The 25,911-nt window shown below is 60.6% G+C and overlaps 1 protein-coding gene across 2 annotated transcripts in view; it reads right to left on the bottom strand.

The window, feature by feature from the left end:
• Window positions 1-25,911, bottom strand: part of C3 (complement C3) — a 47,499-nt gene that overhangs the window by 15,660 nt on the left and 5,928 nt on the right. The window contains exons 4-28 of one of the 2 annotated variants that reach the window (XM_077787756.1): window positions 25,522-25,592; window positions 25,332-25,426; window positions 25,166-25,248; window positions 24,983-25,073; window positions 23,575-23,677; window positions 21,435-21,555; window positions 20,728-20,843; window positions 19,132-19,278; window positions 17,348-17,560; window positions 17,067-17,261; window positions 15,902-16,063; window positions 12,850-12,979; window positions 11,838-11,909; window positions 10,137-10,334; window positions 9,136-9,250; window positions 7,726-7,811; window positions 6,642-6,781; window positions 6,352-6,564; window positions 4,869-4,935; window positions 2,901-2,987; window positions 2,613-2,816; window positions 1,393-1,468; window positions 1,154-1,313; window positions 545-640; window positions 309-459 (exon numbers count right to left, since the gene is read on the bottom strand). In XM_077787756.1, coding sequence (XP_077643882.1) covers window positions 309-459; window positions 545-640; window positions 1,154-1,313; window positions 1,393-1,468; window positions 2,613-2,816; window positions 2,901-2,987; window positions 4,869-4,935; window positions 6,352-6,564; window positions 6,642-6,781; window positions 7,726-7,811; window positions 9,136-9,250; window positions 10,137-10,334; window positions 11,838-11,909; window positions 12,850-12,979; window positions 15,902-16,063; window positions 17,067-17,261; window positions 17,348-17,560; window positions 19,132-19,278; window positions 20,728-20,843; window positions 21,435-21,555; window positions 23,575-23,677; window positions 24,983-25,073; window positions 25,166-25,248; window positions 25,332-25,426; window positions 25,522-25,592 — 3,192 coding nt within the window. Of the gene's footprint in view, window positions 1-308; window positions 460-544; window positions 641-1,153; window positions 1,314-1,392; window positions 1,469-2,612; window positions 2,817-2,900; window positions 2,988-4,868; window positions 4,936-6,351; window positions 6,565-6,641; window positions 6,782-7,725; window positions 7,812-9,135; window positions 9,302-10,136; window positions 10,335-11,837; window positions 11,910-12,849; window positions 12,980-15,901; window positions 16,064-17,066; window positions 17,262-17,347; window positions 17,561-19,131; window positions 19,279-20,727; window positions 20,844-21,434; window positions 21,556-23,574; window positions 23,678-24,982; window positions 25,074-25,165; window positions 25,249-25,331; window positions 25,427-25,521; window positions 25,593-25,911 lie in introns of both variants that reach the window. The other variant, XM_077787755.1, reaches the window with a different exon arrangement.

Genomic DNA, 25,911 nt, shown 5'->3' on the forward strand with positions numbered 1-25,911 from the left:
CTTTGATCCCTCCTGAGACGTCACCTTTGGAGAACCCCATGAAGACCCAAAACCACTTTTCGTGACCTCAATCTTGACCCCTCCTGAGATGTCACCTTTGGAGAACCTCATGAAGACTCAAAACCACTTCTCCTGACCTCAATTTTGACCCCTTTGGAGGCGCCACCTTTGGAGAACCTCATGAGGACCCAAACCCACCTCCTTTCACCCCAACTTTGACTCCTTTTGAGGTGCCACCTTTGGAGAACCCCATGAAAACCCAAAACCACTTTTCCTGACCCCAACCTTGACCCCTCCTGAGACGTCACCTTTGGAGAACCTCATGAGGACCTTCTCGGTGTTGAGCTTCCCGGCCAGGGCCAGCGCGTAGGACGCCAGGGCCACCGTGTAGGGCCTGGCCAGCTGCTCGTAGCGCCGGGCCAGGAAGCCGGCGGCTTTTTTGATGCTGTCGTCCAAGTTCTGGGGAGGAAGGATGGACAATTTGGCATCTCAGGTGGCTTCCACGAGGCTCCGGCGCCTCCCCGTCCCCAGCGGGGTCACCCACGTTGACGTGGTCCTTGCAGGTGTCCCGTGCCTCCTCCAGGGCGATGAGGACGAAGGCGGTGAGGGACACCTCGGGCTCGGCGCCTTGGTAGCCGCCCTGGGGGATGGAGAAGAGGAGAAGAGCTCGGGATCGGGGTTGTCCCAGAGCCCGGAGGTCCACCAGGAGATCATTCCAACTTCTGTCTTTGGCCAGGCTGAGGGACGCCCAAGGGAGACCCCAGGGACACCTCAGGGACACCCAAGGGACATCCAAAGAATATCTGACCTTCATCTGACCTTCCCGTGAGGAACATCTAAGGGACACCCCAGGGACATCCAATGGACACCCCAACTTTGCCCATGGGACACCCAAAAAACACCCAAGGGACACCCAAGGAATGTTTGACCTTCACCCAAGGAACGCTCAATGAAATTTCTGATGTTCACCTGACCTTCACCCCAGGAGAGTCCAAGGAACACCTGACCTTCACCCAAGGAACACCCAAAGTTCACCAGACCTTCACCCAAGGAACACCCAAAGTTCACCAGACCTCCACCCAAAACCCACGCCAAACCTCCCAACCTCCACCCGAGGTCCACCAGCAGCTCCAGGCTCAAGGTGTCCCCCTACCACCATCTCCTTATGGATGACGGGCGCGTCCTCCTGGAAGACGCCGTCCGGCTTCTGCCTGTTGAGGATGAGCCACTTGATGGGGCCGCAGATCTCGCCGTGCTCGATGTCCGTCAGCTTCCTGGCCATGGAGAACACCTTGACCACGTAGGCGGTCAACCTGGGGACGAGGACACCTGAGGGTGGCATCCAGTGCCGTCACCTGGGCCGGGTGGTGGAGGTGGCAGCAGGAGCCTCACCAGGTGCTGGAGGGGCGGTGGATGAAGGCGGCGTAGGAGCTGTCGGGTTTGCGGAAGGCCAACTGCTGGACGTAACCTGCAGGAGATGGCCCTTGGTCACCGCGAGGGGTGGCCTGGGTGGGCTTCAGGCCACCAATGTTCTCCAAACGTTGGTCAACACGAGGGGTGGCCTGGGTGGGCTTCAGGCCACCAATGTTCTCCAAACGTTGGTCAACACGAGGGGTGACCTCAGACTACCAATGTCCACCAAAAGTTGGTCAAAACGAGGGGTTGCCTCAGGCCACCAATGTTCTCCAACCATTGACCAACACAAGGGGTGACCTCAGACCACCAATGTTCTCCAACTGTTGGTCAACACGAGGGGTGGCCTCAGACCACCAATGTCCTCCAACCATTGGCCCACATGACCAGTGGTCAGTGGTGACCTCAGACCACCAATGTTCTCCAACCGTTGACTAGCACAAGGGGTGGCTTCAGACCGCCAAAGTTCTCCAACTGTTGGTCAATGTGAGGGGTGGCCTGGGTGGGCTTCAGGCCACCAATGTTCTCCAACTGGTGGCCCACACTTTTGGGACCATTCCCACCACTTTTGGGGCCATTCCCACCACTTTTGGGACATTCCCACCACTTTTGGGGCCATTCCCACCACTTTTGGGACCATTCCCACCACCTTTGAGAACATCCCACCACTTTTGGAGCCGTTTTCACCACTTTTGAGAACATCCCACCACTTCTGGTACCATTCCTACCACTTTTGGGGCCATTCCCACCACTTTTGGGACCATTACTGCCACTTTTGAGAACATCCCACCACTTTTGGGACCATTCCCACCACTTTTGAGAACATCCCACCACTTTTGGAGCCATTTTCACCACTTTAGAGAACATCCCACCACTTTTGAGACCATTCCTCCAACCTTTGAGAACATCCCACCGCTTTTGGGACCATTCCTCCCACTATTGAGAACATCCCACCACTTTTGAGAACATCCCACCACTTTTGGAACCATTCCCACCACTTTTGAGAACATCCCACCACTTTTGAGAACATCCCACCACTTTTAGAACCATTCCCACCACTTTTGAGAACATTCCACCACTCTTGTGACCATTCCCTCCACTTTTGAGAACATCCCACCACTTCTGGAACCATTCCCACCACTTTTGAGAACATCCCACCGCTTTTGAGGACCTTGCCACCCCTCTGGGACCACGCCCACCTTTCTGGATGAGCTCGGTGGCACCGGCGCGCCGGTCGGGCCCGAAGTTCTCCCACTGCTGGGTGGTGTCCAGGTAGTGGACGGCGATGACGGTGGGCGTCAGGCCGATCATGTTCTGCTCCCCGCAGCCCGACGGCGTCACGATCAGGTGCTTCAGCTTGGCACCATCGATGGCCTTCTCCACCAGGATGGACACGGGGTTGCCTGGCCCGCGGGAGGACGCGTCACGCCCGAGGCGGTCCCACCCCCAACCGGGTTGTCCCCAGGTGTCTTCTCCTCGCGGCTCACCTTGGATGCTGACTTTGGTCTCCGACTCGGTGTTGGGGACAATGTCCGAGAGGTCGGCGGCCTTCACCCGCTCCTCCTGCACGCCGTCTGTGCGGTGGGGTGGGGTGGGGTGGAGATGGGTGACCCCAGGTCCTCCTCGTGTCCCCCCACAACGTTCAAGCCCGTGGTGGCCCAGCCCCACCCCACATCGGGGTGTCCCCTTGTCCCTGCAGACCACACCAGGAGGTCTCTTCTGCCTTGAGATGTCCCAGTTCTGTGGTGGGATGTCCCTTGTCCTCCAAGGTGTCCCAGGCATGAGCTTGGAGGCACCTCCTTGATCCCTCCAGATGTCCCAAAGCCACAGCAGGACCTCCCTGATCCCCAGAGATGTCCCAAAGCCACCATGGGACCTCCTCAATGCCCAAAGATGTCCCAAAGCCACCATGGACCTCCATGGTCCCCAGAGATGTCCCAAAGCCACCATGGACCTCCATGGTCCTCAGAGATGTCCCAAAGCCACCACAGGACCTCCGTGATCCCCAGAGATGTCCCAAAGCCACCATGGACCTCCATGGTCCTCAGAGATGTCCCAAAGCCACCACAGGACCTCCGTGATGCCCAAAGATGTCCCAAAGCCACCATGGGACCTCCGTGATGCCCAAAGATGTCCCAAAGCCACCATGGGACCTCCCATGTGCCCAAAGGTGTCCCAAAGCCACCGTGGGACCTCCATGGTCGTCAGAGATGTCCCAAAGCCACCACAGGACCTCCATGGTCTCCAAAGATGTCCCAAAGCCACCATGGGACCTCCCTGGTCTCCAAAGATGTCCCAAAGCCACCACAGGACCTCGCTGGTGCCCAAAGATGTCCCAAAGCCACTGTAGGACCTCCATGGTCCTCAGAGATGTCCCAAAGCCACCATGGACCTCCATGATCCCCAGAGATGTCCCAAAGCCACCACAGGACCTCCATGGTCTCCAAAGATGTCCCAAAGCCACCATGGGACCTCCCTGGTCCCCAAAGATGTCCCAAAGCCACCATGGACCTCCCTGGTCCCCAAAGATGTCCCAAAGCCACCACAGGACCTCCGTGGTGCCCAGAGATGTCCCAAAGCCACCATGGGACCTCCATGGTCCCCAGAGATGTCCCAAAGCCACCATGGACCTCCATGGTCCTCAGAGATGTCCCAAAGCCACCACAGGACCTCCGTGGTCTCCAAAGATGTCCCAAAGCCACCACGGGACCTCCGTGGTCTCCAAAGATGTCCCAAAGCCACCACAGGACCTCGCTGGTGCCCAAAGATGTCCCAAAGCCACTGTAGGACCTCCATGGTCCTCAGAGATGTCCCAAAGCCACCATGGGACCTCTGTGATGCCCAAAGATGTCCCAAAGCCACCATGGGACCTCCCTGGTCTCCAAAGATGTCCCAAAACCACCACAGGACCTCGCTGGTGCCCAAAGATGTCCCAAAGCCACTGTAGGACCTCCATGGTCCTCAGAGATGTCCCAAAGCCACCATGGACCTCCCTGGTCTCCAAAGATGTCCCAAAGCCACCATGGGACCTCCGTGATGCCCAAAGATGTCCCAAAGCCACCATGGGACCTCCCATGTGCCCAAAGATGTCCCAAAGCCACCATGGACCTCCCTGGTCCCCAAAGATGTCCCAAAGCCACCATGGACCTCCATGGTCCTCAGAGATGTCCCAAAGCCACCATGGGACCTCCCTGGTCTCCAAAGATGTCCCAAAGCCACCATGGGACCTCCGTGATGCCCAAAGATGTCCCAAAGCCACCATGGGACCTCCGTGATGCCCAAAGATGTCCCAAAGCCACCATGGGACCTCCATGGTCCTCAGAGATGTCCCAAAGCCACCATGGGACCTCCGTGATGCCCAAAGATGTCCCAAAGCCACCATGGGACCTCCATGGTCCTCAGAGATGTCCCAAAGCCATCATGGGACCTCCCTGGTCCCCCAGGATGTCACTCACTTATGCCCTTGGTCTGCGGGTCCAGCTCGACGATCTTCACCGTCTTCTCCAGCCGCATCCCCTCGGGCTGTCCAGGGCAGAGTCGGCGCTGAGGGTGGGGTTGGCTCTGGGGTCCTCCCCACCCCAACCCCTCTGGACCAGCCAGGAGAGGACTCCCAGTATGGACCAGTAGAAACCAGTATGGACCAGTATGGACCAGGATGAACCAGTATGGACCAGTATGGACCAGTATGGACCAGGATGAACCAGTATGGACCAGTACCCCCAGGGACACGTCGGGACAGCCCCAGGAGGCCACACGGGGTCACACAGGTCACCAAGGTCCTGGAGACCCAAAGGTCACTCCTGTGTCCTGGTCAACTTCATTGTGATGCCACCATGGTCAACCGGGCCTTGATGGTGCCATCGGGTCATCAATGAAGGTATTGATTGAAAATGTCAAATCAATAAGGGCATCAAGTCCCATGGTCAGCATGACCTCAGGAACCCATGGGACACCTCAGGAATGGAGGGGACACCTCAGGAACCCATGGGACACCTCAGGAATGGAGGGGACACCTCAGGAATGGAGGGGACACTTCAGGAACCCATGGGACACCTCAGGAACCGAGGGGACACCTCAAGAACCCATGGGACACCTCGGGAACCGAGGGGACACCTCAGGAACCGAGGGGACACCTCGGGAACCGAGGGGACACCTCAGGAACCGAGGGGACACCTCAGGAACCCATGGGACACCTCAGGAATGGAGGGGACACCTCAGGAACCCATGGGACACCTCAGGAATGGAGGGGACACCTCAGGAATGGAGGGGACACTTCAGGAACCCATGGGACACCTCAGGAACCGAGGGGACACCTCAAGAACCCATGGGACACCTCGGGAACCGAGGGGACACCTCAGGAACCGAGGGGACACCTCAGGAACCGAGGTGACACCTCAAGAACCGAGGGGACACCTCAGGAACCCATGGGACACCTCAGGAACCCATGGGACACCTCAAGAACCGAGGGGACACCTCAGGAACCCATGGGACACCTCAGGAGCCGAGGGGACACCTCAGGAACTGAGGGGACACCTCAGGAGCCGAGGGGACACCTCAAGAACCCATGGGACACCTCAAGAACCCATGGGACACCTCAGGAGCCGAGGGGACACCTCAAGAACCCATGGGACACCTCAGAAACCCATGGGACACCTCAAGAACCCATGGGACACCTCAGAAACCCATGGGACACCTCAAGAACCCATGGGACACCTCAGGAACCGAGGGGACACCTCAGGAACCGAGGGGACACCTCAGGAACCCATGGGACACCTCAGGAACCCATGGGACACCTCAAGAACCGAGGGGACACCTCAGGAACCGAGGTGACACCTCAAGAACCGAGGGGACACCTCAGGAACCGAGGTGACACCTCAAGAACCAAGGAGGCACCTCAAGAACCCATGGGACACCTCAAGAACGCCGGTGGCCACTCACCACCACTCGGAGCTTCTTCTTGACGCCGTCGCCCACGTACTGGTTGCGGACGGCCGCCTTGACCTCGATGTCCAGCAGGCCGAGCTTCAGGGGGACCACCACGAAGGACACGGTGCGCGAGGACTCGGCCTTCACGCGCAGCACCTGCTGGTGGCGCCTCTTGGCCGTGGAGGCGCTGCACAGGTCGGGGTTGTGGACCAGCTCCACGCGCACCTGCACGGGCGACGCCGAGGTCACCGCGAGGTCCACGGGCGGGCGGCGGCGTCCCCGGAGAACCTCCCCCCACTGACCGTGATGTCGTAGGACCAGTAGTTGTAGAGGATGGCGCGGATCTCCACCTGCTCGTTCCTCACCACCGAGTAGGGCAGGCGGAGGTCCAGGAAGAACTCCTTCATCACCGTGATCTCGTAGGGGTCAGCCACGCACAGACCTGGCGTGGAGGACACGCGGGGGGTGGCCTTGAGGGCGCCTCGTGTGGTCGAGGCAACCCCGAGGTCTTCAGAGGTCCCTGGGAGGCCAGGGAGTCCTCAAGAGGTTTAGGAGGTCCACCAAGACCCACAGAGTCCTCACGAGGTTTAGGAGGTCCACCAAGACCCACAGAGTTCTCACAAGGTTCAGGAGGTCCGCCAAGACCCACAGAGTTCTCATGAAGTTTAGGGGAGCCATCAAAACCCATGGTTTTCCCAAGGTTTAGGAGGTCCACCAAGACCCACAGAGTTCTCATGAAGTTTACGGGAGCCATCAAAACCCACAAAGTCTTTCCAAGGTCTCGGAGATCCATCAAGACCCACAGAATCCTCCCAAGGTTTAGGAGATTCTCCAAGACCCACAGAGTTCTCATGAGGTTTATGGGAGCCATCAAAACCCACAAAATCTTCCCAAGGTCTAGGAGGTCCACCAAGACCCACAGAATCCTCCCAAGGTTTAGGAGATCCACCAAGACCCACAGAGTTCTCACGAGGTTTATGGGAGCCATCAAAACCCACAAAGTCTTCCCAAGGTCTAGGAGGTCCACCAAGACCCACAGAATCCTCCCAAGGTTTAGGAGATCCACCAAGACCCACAGAATCCTCCCAAGGTTTAGGAGATCCACCAAGACCCCCATAGTCTTCCCAAGGTCTAGGAGGTCCATCAAGACCCCAGAGTCCTCCCAAGGTCTAGGAGACTCCATGAATCCTAAAGTTTAGGAGATCCCTCAGGTTCCATGGGGATCCATCAAACCCAAGGGTGGCCACCAAGCTTTGGGGCATCTCCCTCTCAGATTTTGGAGATCCCTCTAATCCCAGTGAACTCCTCCAGGCTCGAGGAGACCCACCAAGGTTTGGGGACATTCCGTTCACCCCAGGAACCTCCTTGTCCTCCATGAGCTCCTACCTTTGGAGGGGGAGAGGCTGACGGCCAGGACCTCCCAGGTGGTGATGGAGTCCTTCAGGTACACGGGCAGCGTCTTGGCCGAGACCCTGGAGAGGACAGGAGAGACCAAGAGGGTCACGGCCCACCCCAGGCCAAGCTCAGGAGGTGCCACCATGGGACCTCCGTGGTGCCCAGAGATGTCCCAAAGCCACCATGGGACCTCCGTGGTGCCCAAAGATGTCCCAAAGCCACCATGGGACCTCCGTGGTGCCCAGAGATGTCCCAAAGCCACCATGGGACCTTCATGATGCCCAAAGATGTCTCAAAGCCACCGTAGGACCTCCCTGGTGCCCAAAGATGTCCCAAAGCCACCATGGGACCTTCATGATGCCCAAAGATGTCCCAAAGCCACCATGGGACCTCCGTGGTGCCCAGAGATGTCCCAAAGCCACCATGGGACCTTCATGATGCCCAAAGATGTCCCAAAGCCACCATGGGACCTCCGTGGTGCCCAGAGATGTCCCAAAGCCACCATGGGACCTTCATGATGCCCAAAGATGTCCCAAAGCCACCACAGGACCTCCGTGGTGCCCAGAGATGTCCCAAAGCCACCATGGGACCTTCATGATGCCCAAAGATGTCCCAAAGCCACCATGGGACCTTCATGGTGCCCAGAGATGTCCCAAAGCCACCGTAGGACCTCCCTGGTGCCCAAAGATGTCCCAAACCCACATCTGGACTTCTCTACTCCTCAGAGATGTCCCAAAGCCACCATGGGACCTCCTTGGTGCCCAGAGATGTCCCAAAGCCACTGTGGGACTTTCTTTGTCCCCAGAGATGTCCCAAATCCACCATGGGATCTCCCTGGTCCCAAGAGATGTCCCAAAGCCACCATGGGACCTCCTTGGTCCCCAGAGATGTCTCAAAGCCCCACAGGCCCCGAAACAGGACCAGGAGCTTGGAGATGACCCCCAAGTGGACCAAGAAGTCCTGAGGTCGGCCCAGAAGGTCAGTGGTGACCTTTGTCCGGCTTTGAGGTGACCATAACTGGTCTCCAGAGATGCCCCAAACCCACGGTGGGACTTCTTTGGTCCCCAGAGATGTCCCAAAGCCACCGTAGGACCTCCTTGGTCCCCAAAGATGTCCCAAACCCACATCTGGACTTCTCTGCTCCCCAGAGATGTTCCAAAGCCACCATGGGACCTCCCTGGTCCCCAAAGCCCCACAGACCACCCCCCAAGCAGGTCCAGGAGCTTGGAGATGATCCCTGAATGGACCAAGAAGTCCTGAGGTCGGCCCAGAAGGTCAGCGGTGACCTTTGTCCAGCTTTGAGGTGACCATAACTGGTCTCCAGAGGCGTCCGAGCTGGACGAGGACGGGGTGACCGTGCCGTGGGGTGGCAGGGTGGTGGGCCAGGAGGTCCAAGCTCACCCCAGCTCGTTGGGCGGCTCCGTCAGCTGCTCCACCTGCCAGAGCCAGCTCTCGGGGAAGAGGCTCCTGGAGACGATGTCGGCGTCGGGCGAGAAGGGATCGTCCTCCTCGTGGCCTGCGGGCGGTGGCATCGGTCCTCTCGAACGTGGCCTCAGGGCTGCCACCCCTGAGCGGAGCTGGGATCACCCCAGGGCCACCCCGAGGCCACCCCGAGGCCACCCCAGGGCCACCGCTTGTCTTGGCCAAGGTCACCCAACTGCCGCTCTGGCGTTGCCCAATGGGTTGTCCAAGGAACGCATCAGGAACGCCTGAGGGCCACTTGAGCTTCACCCAGGGAAAGCCCCAAAGCCACCCAAGAGCCTCCAAACCTTCAGCCAAGCTCCACCTGAGGAACGCCTGAGGTTCATCTGACCTTCCCCCAGGGAATGTCCAAGGAACATCCAAGGAACGTTCAAGGAACACCCAAGGAACACCCAAGGAACACCCAAGGAGCACCCAAAGTTCACCTGACCTTCACCCAAGCTCCACTTGAGGAACACCCAAGGAATGCCTGAGGTTCACCTGACCTTCCCTCAGGGAATGTCCAAGGAATGTCCAAGGAACACCCAAGGAACACCCAAAGTTCACCTGACCTTCCCCCAAGGAATGTCCAAGGAACACCCAAAGAACACACCCAAGGTTCACCTGACCTTCACCCAAGCTCCACTTGAGGAACACCCAAGGAATGCCTGAGGTTCACCTGACCTTCCTCCAGGGAAAGTCCAAGAAATACCCAAGGAATGTCCAAGGAACACCCAAGGAACACCCAAGGTTCACCTGACCTTCACCAAGGAACACCTAAGGACCATCCAACCTTCACCCAAGCTTTGCTCAAGCTCACCTTCACCTGAAGCTCCCTAAGAAACATCCAAAACCCGCCCAAGAAACTTCACCAAAGCTCCAGGCGAGGTTCCTCCAACCTCCCCCAGACCTTCTCCAACCCTCCATGACCCAACACTTGCTTCTGGCCAGGCCGGTGCTGGGTGACTTCTGCTGGTCCCGCTTGGCCTTGATGTATCTGCAGCAGTCGAGGAAGGCGCGGACGCAGGAGTCGCCCTCCTGGATGTACTCGGTCCTCTGCTCGCAGCTGTGGCCCATCGGGTTGTCCTTCATGCCGTCCTCGCAGCACTTCTTCTCCAGCTTGTCCGAGTACTCGGCCGCTGCCGGACACCGGGACAGGGCTGGGACCGGCCCTGGTGGCCCTCAGAGTGGGGACATCTGGGGTGGGACACTCTGGTGGCCCTCGGAGTGGGGATATCGAACGGGGACACTCTGGTGGCCCTTGGAGTGGGGACATCTGGGGTGGGACACTCTGGTGGCTCTTGGAATGGGGACATTGAACAGGGACATTCTGGTGGCTCTTTGGGACATGGGACACTCTGGTGACCCCTGGGGACAAGGGACATCCCCAGTGACCTCAGGGACAAGGGACACCCTGGTGACCTTGGGGACAAGGGACACCATGGGGACCTTGGGGACAACGGACACCATGGGGACCTTGGGGACAAGGGACACCATGGGGACCTCAGGGAAAAGGACACCCTGGTGACTTCGGGGACAAGGGACACCATGGTGATGTTGGGGACAAGGGACACCATGGTGACCTTGGGGACAAGGGACACCATGGTGACCCTGGGGACAAGATGCACCTTGGTGACCTTGGGGACAAGGGACACCATGGTGACCCTGGGGACAAGGGACACCCTGGTGACCTCGGGGACAAAGGACACCATGGTGACCTCGGGGACAAGGGACACCATGGTGACCTTGGGGACAAGGGACGCCCTGGTGACCTCGGGGACAGGGGACACCCTGGTGACCTCGGGGACAAGGGACACCATGGTGACCTTGGGGACAAGGGACACCTTGGTGACCTCGGGGACAGGGGACACCCTGGTGACCTCGGGGACAAAGGACGCCCTGGTGACCTCGGGGACAAGGGACGCCCTGGTGACCTCGGGGACAAGGGACACCATGGTGACCTCGGGGACAAGGGACACCATGGGGACCTCGGGGACAAGATACACCTTGGTGACCTTGGGGACAAGGGACACCATGGTGACCCTGGGGACAAAGGACACCCTGGTGACCCTGGGGACAAAGGACACCATGGTGACCTCAGGGACAAGGGACACCATGGTGACCCTGGGGACAAAGGACACCATGGTGACCTCGGGGACAGGGGACACCCTGGTGATCTTGGGGACAAGGGACGCCCTGGTGACCTTGGGGACAAGGGACACCATGGTGACCTTGGGGACAAGGGACACCATGGTGACCCTGGGGACAAAGGACGCCCTGGTGACCTTGGGGACAAAGGACACCATGGTGACCTTGGGGACAAGGGACACCATGGTGACCCTGGGGACAAAGGACACCATGGTGACCTCGGGGACAGGGGACACCCTGGTGATCTTGGGGACAAGGGACGCCCTGGTGACCTTGGGGACAAAGGACACCCTGGTGACCTTGGGGACAAAGGACACCATGGTGACCTCGGGGATAAGGGACACCATGGTGACCTTGGGGACAAGGGACACCCTGGTGACCTCGGGGACAAAGGACACCATGGTGACCTCGGGGACAGGGGACACCCTGGTGACCTCGGGGACAAGGGACACCATAGTGACCTTGGGGACAAGGGACACCCCGGTGCCACCTACCCTTGGTGCCCTTGTACTCGGCGAGGGCCAGCGAGCGGCGCTTGCGTTTGGCAGGCTGGGGACACTGGACCTCTGGGGACACAGGGGACACTGGTCAGGACCTCACGGTGTCCCAGGTGTCACATCCCAAAGTTCAGGGTCACCTCCCCATCCCTGAGGTGTCACCTCCCTGTCCCTGAAATGTCACATCCCTGCAGTGTCACCATCCCCATCCTCCTTAATGTCACCTCCCTGTCCCTGAGGTGTCACCTCCCCACTGTTGAGGTGTCACGTCCTTGTCCCTGAGGTGTCACCTCCCCCATCTCTGAAATGTCACATCCCTGAGGTGTCACCATCCCCATCCTCCTAAATGTCACCTCCACCATCCTGGAGATGCCACCTCACTGTCCCTGAGATGTCACATCCCTGAGGTGTCACCTCCCTGTCCCTGAAATGTCACATCTCTGCAGTGTCACCATCCCCATCCTCCTAAATGTCATCTCCACCATCCTGGAGATGCCACCTCCCTGTCCCTGAAATGTCACATCCCTGAGGTGTCACCATCCCCATCCTCCTAAATGTCATCTCCACCATCCTGGAGATGCCACCTCCCTGTCCCTGAAATGTCACATCCCTGAGGTGTCACCATCCCCATCCTCCTAAATGTCATCTCCACCATCCTGGAGATGCCACCTCCCTGTCCCTGAAATGTCACATCCCTGAAGTGTCACCATCCCCATCCTCCTAAATGTCATCTCCCCCATCCCCAAGGTGCCACCCCCCCACCCCTGAGATGTCACCTCCCCCATCCCCGAGGTGTCACCTCCCCAATCCCTGAGTTACCACATCCTTGAAGTGTCACCTCCACCATCCCCAAATGTCACCTGCCCCATCCCAAGGTGCCACCTCCTCTGTTCCTCAGGTGCCACATCCTTGAAGTGTCACCTCCAGCATCCCTGAGATGTCACCTCCCCCATCCCCAAGGTGTCACCTCTGTGAGATGCCACCTCCCCGAGGTGCCACCACCTCCTACCTGAGCGCTGGGGGGTGGTGACCTTGGTGCTGGTGGTCAGGCTCAGGCCGGCGTCGGAGAAGACGCCGATGTTGTCCCTGCCGCTGCCCGGCGTGCAGCCGATGTCGCTTTTCTCCACCGTGTCCCAAACCTGGGCCACAGGGGACAGCCGTGATGGCCACCACCACCATCCAAGGACAATGGGGACAGGACAGCCGTGATGGCCACCACCACCATCCAAGGACAATGGGGACGGGACGGCCATGATGGCCACCGCCACCATCCAAGGACAATGGGGACAGCTGTGATGGCCACCACCACCATCTAAGGACAATGGGGACAGCCGTGATGGCCACCGCCACCATCCAAGGACAATGGGGACAGCCGTGATGGCCACCGCCACCATCTAAGGACAATGGGGACAGCCGTGATGGCCACCACCACCATCCAAGGACAATGGGGACAGGACAGCTGTGATGGCCACCACCACCATCCAAGGACAATGGGGACAGGACAGCCGTGATGGCCACCACCACCATCCAAGGACAATGGGGACGGGACGGCCATGATAGCCACCACCACCATCCAAGGACAATAGGGACAGGACAGCCATGATGGCCACCACCACCATCCAAGGACAATGGGGACAGGACAGCCGTGATGGCCACCACCACCATCCAAGGACAATGGGGACAGGACAGCTGTGATGGCCACCATCACCATCCAAGGACAATGGGGACAGCCGTGATGGCCACCACCACCACCCAGGGATGACAGGACAGCCATGATGGCCACCACCACCATCCAAGGACAATAGGGACAGGACAGCCGTGATAGCCACCACCACCATCCAAGGACAATAGGGACAGGACAGCCGTGATGGCCACCACCACCATCCAAGGACAATGGGGACAGCCATGATGGCCACCACCACCATCCAAGGACAATGGGGACAGGACAGCCGTGATGGCCACCACCACCATCCAAGGACAATGGGGACAGCTGTGATGGCCACGATCACCATCCAAGGACAATGGGGACAGGACAGCCGTGATGGCCACCACCACCATCCAAGGACAATGGGGACAGCTGTGATGGCCACGATCACCATCCAAGGACAATGGGGACAGGACAGCCGTGATGGCCACCACCACCATTCAAGGACAATGGGGACAGGACAGCCATGATGGCCACCACCACCATCTAAGGACAATGGGGACAGCCATGATGGCCACCACCACCATCCAAGGACAATGGGGACAGCCGTGATGGCCACCACCACCATCCAGGGACAATGGGGACAGGACAGCCATGATGGCCACCACCACCATCCAAGGACAATGGAGACAGGACAGCCGTGATGGCCACCACCACCATCCAAGGACAATGGGGACAGGACAGCCGTGATGGCCACCACCACCATCCAAGGACAATAGGGACAGGACAGCCGTGATGGCCACCACCACCATCCAAGGACAATGGGGACAGCCGTGATGGCCACGATCACCATCCAAGGACAATGGGGACAGGACAGCCATGATGGCCACCACCACCATCCAAGGACAATGGGGACAGGACAGCCATGATGGCCACCACCACCATCCAAGGACAATGGGGACAGGACAGCTGTGATGGCCACCACCACCATCCAAGGACAATGGGGACAGCTGTGATGGCCACGATCACCATCCAAGGACAATGGGGACAGCCATGATGGCCACCACCACCACCCAGGGATGACAGGACAGCCATGATGGCCACGATCACCATCCAAGGACAATGGGGACAGGACAGCCGTGATGGCCACCGCCACCATCCAGGGATGACAGGACAGCCGTGATGGCCACCACCACCATCCAAGGACAATGGGGACAGGACAGCTGTGATGGCCACCACCACCATCCAAGGACAATGGGGACAGGACAGCTGTGATGGCCACCACCACCATCCAAGGACAATGGGGACAGGACAGCCGTGATGGCCACCACCACCATCCAAGGACAATGGGGACAGGACAGCCGTGATGGCCACCACCACCATCCAAGGACAATGGGGACAGGACAGCTGTGATGGCCACCACCACCATCCAAGGACAATAGGGACAGGACAGCCGTGATGGCCACCACCACCATTCAAGGACAATGGGGACAGGACAGCTGTGATGGCCACCACCACCATCCAAGGACAATGGGGACAGGACAGCCATGATGGCCACCACCACCATTCAAGGACAATGGGGACAGGGCAGCCGTGATGGCCACCACCACCATCCAAGGACAATGGGGACAGCCGTGATGGCCACCACCACCATCCAAGGACAATGGGGACAGCTGTGATGGCCACGATCACCATCCAAGGACAATGGGGACAGCCATGATGGCCACCACCACCACCCAGGGATGACAGGACAGCCGTGATGGCCACCACCACCATCCAAGGACAATAGGGACAGGACAGCCGTGATGGCCACCACCACCATCCAAGGACAATGGGGACAGGACAGCCATGATGGCCACCACCACCATCCAAGGACAATAGGGACAGGACAGCCGTGATGGCCACCACCACTATCCAAGGACAATGGGGACGGGACGGCCATGATAGCCACCACCACCATCCAAGGACAATGGGGACAGGACAGCTGTGATGGCCACCACCACCATCCAAGGACAATGGGGATAGCTGTGATGGCCACGATCACCATCCAAGGACAATGGGGACAGGACAGCCATGATGGCCACCACCACCATCCAAGGACAATGGGGACAGGACAGCTGTGATGGCCACCACCACCACCCAGGGATGACAGGACAGCCGTGATGGCCACCACCACCATCCAAGGACAATGGGGACAGCCGTGATGGCCACCACCACCATCCAAGGACAATGGGGACAGGACAGCCATGATGGCCACCACCACCATCCAAGGACAATGGGGACAGGACAGCTGTGATGGCCACTGCCACCACACAGGGATAACAGGACAGCCGTGATGGCCACCACCATCACCCAGGGATGATGGGGACATCTGTGATGGCCACTGCCACCCCTTGGGGACATCGAGGACACCCACCCTGGTCTGGGTGAGTTTGTTCTTCTTGCTGAGGACGAAGACCCCCTTGTCCACGGCCACCAGCCCCACGTGGGCCTTGTGGTCGCCCTCGATGCGCAGCCTCATCGGCGTCCCCGGCTCGTGGACGCGGTTGTCACCTTCTGTCGCCCCCTTCACCACCAGCTGCCACAGACACGGAGGTGACGTCCCCAGGATGTCCCCAAAAGCCACTTCTGTCCCCTCACCCCGACCATGGGGGACATCAAGTTTGGATCTCCAGGGGTGGTTGGTGGCCACGGGCTTCATGTCTTGGCCATCGCTGGGTCACCTGGCCCACCTGGGTCACTCAGGAGATGTCCAAGCTCCTCATGGAGTGTCCAAAACCACCCGAGTGACACCAAGGGGTCACCAGGTCCCTCAATGTCCCCTCACGCCCTTCCAAAAATCCCCAAGGATCTCAAGGTCCCCCAAACCCTTCCAAAGGTCCCCCAGATCCCTCCAGGGCCCCTCAAGGACCCCACAAATCCTTCAAGGACCCCCAGGTTCCTCAGTGTTCCCCCAAGCCCTTCCAGAAGCCCCTCAAGGGTCCCTCAAGAGTCCCCCAAACAATTTCAAAGGTTCCCCAAGCCCTTCAGGTGCCCCCCTAGGTCCCTCAAGAACCTCCCAAACCCCTCAAGGACCTCCCAAATCCCTCAAGGATCTCCCAGGTCTATCAAGGCCACCCAAGGTCCCTCAAAGGTCCCCCAAACCCTTCAAGGACCTCTCAGTTCCCTCAAGGACCTCCCAGGTCTCTTAAGGCCACCCAAGGTCCCTCAAAGGTCCCCCAAACCCTTCAAGGACCTCTCAGTTCCCTCAAGGACCTCCCAGGTCTCTCAAGGCCACCCAAATCCCTCAAGGATCTCCCAAATCCCTCAAGTGCCTCTCAGTTCCCTCAAGGACCTCCCAGGTCCTTCAAGGCCACCCAAGGTCCCTCAAAGGTCCCCCAAACCCTTCAAGGACCTCTCAGTTCCCTCAAGGACCTCCCAGGTCCCTCAAGACCCCCTAAGTCCCTCAAGGCCAACCAAGCACCTCCAAAGCCTCCCAGACCCTTCAAGGGTCACTTCAAGGACCCCTCCAGCCACCACCAAGGTCCATCCAAGGTCTCCAAGACCCCTCTGACCCCCCGGGGCCAGCAGGGGACACTCACGGTGCCCATGCAGGTGTCCTTGACGTCCACCCAGACGGAGTCGGCCACGATCTCGCCGGGCAGAACGTAGTAGTAGGCCACCAGGCGGAAGGAGGGGATCAGCTCCGGCGTCACCGGCAGGGTCATGGTCACCAGGCTTTGGCCGGCCTCGCGCCGCTGCCGGCCGGCGCGGAGGATGCGCCCCTTGCTCATGATCTGCCAGAGACACCAGCTCGGTGGCCACCAGGACCTCCAGGTGGCCAAGCTGGAGGAGGAGCATCGGCCAAACCACCGGTACCCACCAGGTAGGTGAAGAAGGGGACGGAGTTGCGGACGTCGTTGTTGCTGGTCTTGAGGTGGAAGTTCACGGCCAGGTTGTCCCCGGGCAGCAGCTCGGTGGCGGCCACCGCCAGGTGCAGGAAGTTGCCGGAGTTGGCCTGGCTGAGGTAGGCCTGGGCCATCATCTGCCGCGAGGCCTGGCGCGCCGGCGGCAGCCCCGCCTGCGCCGTCCGCACCTGCGGCGCGAGACACGGCGGCGGCCGGTCAGCGGCCAGGACGTGGGGCTGGGTGGGGTCATCGTGGAGGGCTTGGCCACCATGGAGGTTCCACAGAGGGCTTGGCCACCATGGAGCTTCCACAGAGGGCTTGGCCACCATGGAAGTGTGTTGGTTATCATGGAGGGCTTGGCCACCATGGAGATGTGTGTAGGTCACTGTGGAGGGCTTGGCCACCATGGAGGTGTGTAGGTCATCATGGAGGGCTTGGTCACCATGGAGGTTCCACAGAGGGCTTGGCCACCATGGAGGTTCCACAGAGGGCTTGGCCACCATGGAGCTTCCACAGAGGGCTTGGCCACCATGGAAGTGTGTTGGTTATCATGGAGGGCTTGGCCACCATGGAGCTTCCACAGAGGGCTTGGCCACCATGGAGGTGTGTAGGTTATCATGGAGGGATTGGTCACCATGGAGGTTCCACAGAGGGCTTGGCCACCATGGAGATGTGTAGGTCATCATGGAGGGCTTGGTCACCATGGAGGTTCCACAGAGGGCTTGGCCACCATGGAAGTGTGTTGGTTATCATGGAGGGCTTGGCCACCATGGAGGTTCCACAGAGGGCTTGGCCACCATGGAGATGTGTAGGTCATCATGGAGGGCTTGGTCACCATGGAGGTTCCACAGAGGGCTTGGCCACCATGGAGGTTCCACAGAGGGCTTGGCCACCATGGAGATGTGTTTGTTATCATGGAGGGCTTGGCCACCATGGAGGTTCCACAGAGGGCTTGGCCACCATGGAGATGTGTAGGTTATCATGGAGGGCTTGGCCACCATGGAGGTTCCACAGAGGGCTTGGCCACCATGGAGATGTGTAGGTCATCATGGAGGGCTTGGTCACCATGGAGGTTCCACAGAGGGCTTGGCCACCATGGAGGTTCCACAGAGGGCTTGGCCACCATGGAGATGTGTAGGTCATCATGGAGGGCTTGGCCACCATGGAGGTTCCACAGAGGGCTTGGCCACCATGGAGATTCCACAGAGGGCTTGGCCACCATGGAGATGTGTAGGTCATCATGGAGGGCTTGGCCACCATGGAGGTTCCACAGAGGGTTTGGCCACCATGGAGATGTGTTTGTTATCATGGCGGGATTGGCCACCACAGAGGGCTTGGCCACCATGGAGATGTGTTTGTTATCATGGAGGGCTTGGCCACCACAGAGGTCTTGGCCATCATGGAAGTGTGTTTGTTATCATGGAGATTTTGGCTACTATGGAGGTCTTGGCCACCACAAAGGTCTTGGCCACCACAGAGGTCTTGGCCACCGTGGAGATGTGTAGGTCATCATGGAGGGCTTGGCCACCACAAAGGTCTTGGCCATTATGGAGGTCTTGGCCACTGTAAAGGTCTCCCCCACCACTTTGGCCACCTCAATGCCCTGGTTGCTTCTCCATGCCCTCAGCCACCTCAACCCCTGGTCACTTCTCCACCCTTTAGCCACCTCCACGCCCCGGCCACTTTGCCACCGCTTTGGCCACCTCCACACCCCGGTCACTTCTCCAGGCCCTGGGCCACCAGCTGAGGTGACACTCACGGTGATGGGGACGCTGTCCTTGTTGGCCGGCATGTTGAGGACCAGCCGGGCCGTGCCGTCGCGCTGGGTGGACACCTGGCCCTGGAAGCCGTCGGCCTGGACGGCGACGCGCGGCGCCGGCGACTGGTCGGGGTTGGTGACAAAAACCTGGAGGGGACAGCGGGGACACGGGGACGTCACACGGGGACGTGGAGGAAGGGCAGCGGGGATGGGGTGGCACTGGGAGGGGACAATTGTACTGGGAAGGGGTGGTGGCATTGGGAGGGGACAATTGTACTGGGAAGGGGTGGTGGCACTGGGAGGGGACACTGGGAAGGGACAGTGATACTGGGAAGGGGTGGTGGCACTGGGAGGGGACAATGGTACTGGGAAGGGGTGGTGGCACTGGGAGGGGACACTGGGAAGGGGTGGTGGCACTGGGAGGGGACACTGGGAGGGGACAATGGTACTGGGAAGGGGTGGTGGCACTGGGAGGGGACACTGGTACTGGGAAGGGGTGGTGGCACTGGGAGGGGACAATTGTACTGGGAAGGGGTGGTGGCACTGGGAGGGGACACTGGGAAGGGACAGTGATACTGGGAAGGGGTGGTGGCACTGGGAGGGGACACTGGGAGGGGACAATGGTACTGGGAAGAGGTGGTGACACTGGGAGGGGACACTGGAAAGGGACAGTGATACTGGGAAGGGGTGGTGGCATTGGGAGGGGACACTGGGAAGGGACACTTAGAGTGGGTGGTGGCACTGGGAAGGAGTGGTGGCATTAAGTGGGGACACTGGGAAGGGACAGTGATACTGGGAAGGGGTGGTGGCACTGGGAAGGGACACCAGGAGGGGACAATGACACTGGGAACAGATGACGACATCGGGAGGGGGCACTGGGAAGGGACACTGGGAAGGGACAGTGATACTGGGAAGGGGTGGTGGCACTGGGAGGGGACACTGTGAGTGGGTGGTGGCACTGGGAGGAGGTGGTGACACTGGAAAGGGACACTGGGAAGGGATGGTGGCACTGGGAGGGGACACTGGAAAGGGACACTTGGAGTGGGTGGTGGCACTGGGAGGGGGTGGTGACACTGGGAGGGGACATTGGGAAGGGGTGGTGGCATTGGGAGGGGACACCAGGAAGGGACAGTGATACTGGGAAGGGGCGGTGGCACTGGGAAGGGACACTGGGAAGAGGTGGTGGCACTGGGAGGGGGTGGTGGCATTAAGAGGGGACACTGGGATGGGACACTGATACTGGGAAGGGGAGGTGGCACTGGGAGGGGACACTGGGAAGGGACAATGATACTGGGAAGGGGAGGTGGCACTGGGAGGGGACACTGGGAAGGGGCGGTGGCACTGGGAGGGGACACTGGAAAGGGACAGTGATACTGGGAAGGCCTGGTGGCACTGGGAGGGGACACTGGCACCAGGAAGTGCCACCCCAGTGACACGGGGACAGCTCGCGGTCCCCAGCCCCTCTCAGGTGACACAGGGACATCACCCAGGGACCAACTTCTCCTCCACCCCCACCCCCAGCTGTGCCCTGTCCCCATCCCGGGCCACGCCTGTGCCACCACCCCGGGCCACCGCTGTCCCCAAGATGTCACCAACCGTGAGGTCAAAGGGCATCCCCGGCTTGAAGTACTTGGGGGTGTGGGTGAAGTGGATGGTGTAGGGGGACGTCACGATCTGGATGCCACCACGCTGGGCCTCCACCATGTCACTGCCTGTGGGGACACCGCCGTGGCCGTGTCACCTGGGGTCCCTGTCCCCACCTCAGGTGTTCCTCATCCCAGGTGTCCCCCCATCCTTGCTGTCCCCTGCCACCCACCATGTCACTGCCTGTGGGGACACCACCGTGGCCGTGTCACCTGGGGTCCCTGTACCAGATGTCCCCCCATTCTCACTGTCCCCTCACTGTCCCCCTGCCACCCTCCATGTCACTGCCTGTGGGGACACCGCTGTGACCGTGTCACCTGGGGTCCCTGTCCCCACCTCAGGTGTTCCTCATCCCAGGTGTCCCTCCATTCTCACTGTCCCCTCACTGTCCCCCTGCCACCCACCGTGTCACTGCCTTTGGGGACACCACCGTGGCCATGTCACCTGTGGCCAGGGCTCCTTGTCCCCTTCCCAGATGGGTGGCCCCAGATGTCCCCTCCCCATCATCGCTGTCCCCAACCCCAGATGTCCCCAGGCTCACATCGCTGCTGTCCCCACTTTGTGCCCCTGTGTCCCCCCGGTGTCCCTGTCCCCCCATGTCCCCCATGTCCCCCCGTGTCCCCCCGTGTCCCCCGTGTCCCCCGTGTCCCCACGCAGACCTGACTCGGTGATGACGGTGACGGTGACGTAGAGGGAGTGTCCCACCAGCTCCTGGGGGTTGGGGAAGCGCTCGCGCAGGTGCGCCATGGAGAGCGTGGCCTCGGCGTCACCGTTCTCCACCTGGGGACAAGGGGACATGGTTGGGGACAGGGTTAGGACAGGTTTGGGGACAGCAGGGGGACAGCACGGCCTTGGTGTCACCGTCCTGAACCTGGGGACAAGGGGACATGGTTGGGGACAGGGACAGTGCCAGGCTCATAGGGACAGGGCTGGGGACAGGTTTGGGGACAGGGACAGGGACAGTGCCAGGCTCATGGGGACAGGGCTGGGGACAGGTTTGGGGACAGGGACAGTGCCAGGCTCATGGGGACAGGGCTGGGGACAGGTTTGGGGACAGGTCTGGGGACAGGGACAGTGCCAGGCTCACGGGGACAGGGTTGGGGACAGGGACAGTGCCAGGCTCATGGGGACAGGGTTGGGGACAGGTTTGGGGACAGGGACAGTGCCAGGCTCACAGGGACAGTGTTGGGGACGGGGTTGGGGACAGGTTTGGGGACAGTGCCAGGCTCACGGGGACAGGGTTGGGGACAGGTTTGGGGACAGGTTTGGGGACAGTGCCAGGCTCACAGGGACAGGGTTGGGGACAGGTTTGGGGACAGTGCCAGGCTCATGGGGACAGGGTTGGGGACAGGTCTGGGGACAGGGACAGTGCCAGGCTCATGAGAACAGGTCTGGGGACAGGTCTGGGGACAGGTTTGGGGACAGTGCCAGGCTCACGGGGACAGGGTTGGGGACAGGTTTGGGGACAGGGACAGGGACAGTGCCAGGCTCACGGGGACAGGGTTGGGGACAGGTTTGGGGACAGGTCTGGGGACAGGTTTGGGGACAGTGCCAGGCTCACGGGGACAGGGTTGGGGACAGGGTTGGGGACAGGTTTGGGGACAGTGCCAGGCTCATGGGGACAGGGTTGGGGACAGGCTTGGGGACAGTGCCAGGCTCATGGGGACAGTGTTGGGGACAGGATTGGGGACAGGTTTGGGGACAGTGCCAGACTCACGGGGACAGGGTTGGGGACAGGATTGGGGACAGGCTTGGGGACAGTGCCAGGCTCACAGGGACAGGGTTGGGGACAGGGTTGGGGACAGGTTTGGGGACAGGGACAGTGCCAGGCTCATGGGGACAGGGTTGGGGACAGGGTTGGGGACAGGTTTGGGGACAGTGCCAGGCTCACGGGGACAGTGCCAGGCTCATGGGGACAGGGTTGGGGACAGGTTTGGGGACAGTGCCAGGCTCATGGGGACAGGGTTGGGGACAGGTTTGGGGACAGGGACAGTGCCAGGCTCATGGGGACAGGGTTGGGGACAGGTTCGGGGACAGTGCCAGGCTCACGGGGACAGGGTTGGGGACGGGGTTGGGGACAGGGACAGTGCCAGGCTCATGGGGACAGGGTTGGGGACAGGGACAGGGACAGTGCCAGGCTCACGGGGACAGGGTTGGGGACAGGTTTGGGGACAGGTTTGGGGACAGTGCCAGGCTCACGGGGACAGGGTTGGGGACAGGGACAGGGACAGTGCCAGGCTCACGGGGACAGGGTTGGGGACAGGTTTGGGGACAGGGACAGTGCCAGGCTCACGGGGACAGGGTTGGGGACAGGTTTGGGGACAGGGACAGTGCCAGGCTCACAGGGACAGGGTTGGGGACAGGTTTGGGGACAGTGCCAGGCTCATGGGGACAGGGTTGGGGACAGGTCTGGGGACAGGGACAGTGCCAGGCTCACGGGGACAGGGTTGGGGACAGGTTTGGGGACAGGGACAGTACCAGGCTCACGGGGACAGGGTTGGGGACAGGGACAGGGACAGTGCCAGGCTCACAGGGACAGTGCTGGGGACAGGTTTGGGGACAGGCTTGGGGACAGTGCCAGGCTCACAGGGACAGTGTTGGGGACAGGCTTGGGGACAGGTTCAGGGACAGTGCCAGGCTCATGGGGACAGGGTTGGGGACAGGTTCGGGGACAGTGCCAGGCTCACGGGGACAGTGTTGGGGACAGGGTTGGGGACAGGCTTGGGGACAGTGCCAGGCTCACGGGGACAGTGTTGGGGACAGGCTTGGGGACAGGTTTGGGGACAGTGCCAGGCTCACCGCCACACGCCGCAGGGACTGGGGGATGCTCTTCTTCTCGTCGTCCACCATGATGCCAAAGAGGACAAAGGCCGTCCCCTCCACGCGCTTCCCGTACAGGTACCTGGGGACAGCCACCGCGTCACCGCGTCACCGCGTCACCGCGTCACCGTGCCACTGTGTCACTGTGTCACCGTGTCACCCTGTCACCCTGTCACCCTGTCACCCTGTCACCTTGTCACCATGTCACTGTGTCACTGTGTCACCATGTACCGTGTCACCTTGTAACCATGTCACTGCGTCACCGTGTCACAGTGCCACAGTGTCACCTTGTCACCGTGTCACAGTGCCACTGTGTCACTGTGTCATCTTGTCACCCTGTCACCATGTCACTGTGTCACCGTGTCACCTTGTCACCTTGTCCCCTGCACATCCCCATCCCTGCCACCCCTGTCCTCACTCCGTGCTGTCACCCCATTGTCCCATGTCCCCATCCTGCCACCCCTCTGTCATCCCACCCCTGCCACCACCGATGTCCCCATGTTCCATGTCCCCATCTTGTCACCCTTGTGTCATCCCACCCCTGCCACCACCACCACCAGTGTCACCGTGTCCCCATCCTGCCACCACCACCGATGTCACCGTGTCCCCATCCTGCCATCCCTGTCCATGTCATCCCAACCCTGCCACCACCACCGATGTCCCCATGTCCCCATCCTGCCACCACCACCACTGATGGCACCATGTCCCCATCCTGCCATCCCTGTCCATGTCATCCCAACCCTGCCACCACCACCGATGTCCCCATGTTCCATGTCCCCATCTTGTCACCCTTGTGTCATCCCACCCCTGCCACCACCACCACCAGTGTCACCGTGTCCCCATCCTGCCACCACCACCGATGTCACCGTGTCCCCATCCTGCCTTCCATGTCCCTGTCATCCCACCCCTGCCACCACTGATGTCCCCATGTCCCCATCCTGCCACCCTTCTGCCACCCTATCCCTGCCACCACCGATGTCACCGTGTCCCCATCCTGCCATCCCTGTCCCTGTCACCCCATCCCTGCCACCACCGATGTCACCGTGTCCCCATCCTGCCATCCCTGTCCCTGTCACCCCATCCCTGCCACCACCGATGTCACCGTGTCCCCATCCTGCCATCCCTGTCCCTGTCACCCCATCCCTGCCACCACCGATGTCACCGTGTCCCCATCCTGCCACCACCACCAATGTCCCCAAGTCTCCATCCTGCCACCACCACCAATGTCCCCACGTCCCCATCCTGCCACCACCACTGATGCCACCGTGTCACCATGTGTCCCCCTCCCCTTCCCGCCTGTCCTCGTGCCACCCCCCCTGTCCCCCACACGGGTGTGACCCCCGAGGGGACACTTCTGTCCCCAAAAAGGGGACACTTTAGGGGTCACCTGGCCTCGATGGACACCTGGAAATCCTCCTGGCGGTCGATGTACAGGAACTTCTCCTTGGGCTCCAGGGCCACCTCAAAGCTCGGCAGCACTGCGGGGGTGACACCGGTGACATCACCGTGACACCGCCGCCCCTTGGGGACGGTCCCCGATGTCCCCAAGGCCACCCCACCCCACACCCACCGTATTCCTTGACCTCGAACTGGGTGCTGAAAACCTGATCTGGAGAATCCTCGAATTTGGCCGAGATCGTCCACATGCCCAAGCTGGAGGAGGTGACAGGGAGGTGACAGGGAGGTGACAGCACCGGGGGTGTCCCCAAGCCACCGGGGGGGACGGTGACACCCACCTGACGACCTCGGGCAGGTGGTGGTTGAGGGACAGGATCCCGGTTTTCTTCGGCGACGACACCGGCACTTGTTTGATGATGACGTTGTCGGGCGTCTGAGGGGACACGCGCGGCGTGGGGACGGTGGCGCCGGTGGCACCGTGTCACCCGCCCGTGTGTCACCCCTGTGTCACCCGAGGGCGGCGCTCACCTTGACCTCCACGATGACCGTCTTGGCCACCGGCTGCATGAGGTGGTCCACGGTGAAGAGGCGGCAGAGGACTGGGAGGGGACACAGGGGACAAGGTGAGGGGACATGTGGGGACGTGTGTGTCCTCACGCCTGTGATGTCTCCACCCCCTCAATGTCCCCACAATGTCACCCTCCCTGTGGTGTCCCCAGTGTCCCCATCCCCTCAATGTCCCCACAGTGTCACCCTCCCTGTGGTGTCCCTGTGGTGTCCCTGTGGTGTCCCAGGTGTCCCCAGGTGTCCCCGTGCGCTCACCGGTGGCCCCGGGGGTGTCCCTATGCCTGTGATGTCCCCACAGTGTCACCCTCCCCTTGATGTCCCCACAGTGTCACCCTCCCTGTGGTGTCCCAG

This window comes from Lonchura striata, chromosome 21 (genome assembly GCF_046129695.1).
Source record: "Lonchura striata isolate bLonStr1 chromosome 21, bLonStr1.mat, whole genome shotgun sequence".
NCBI classification, from domain to species: Eukaryota; Metazoa; Chordata; class Aves; order Passeriformes; family Estrildidae; genus Lonchura; species Lonchura striata.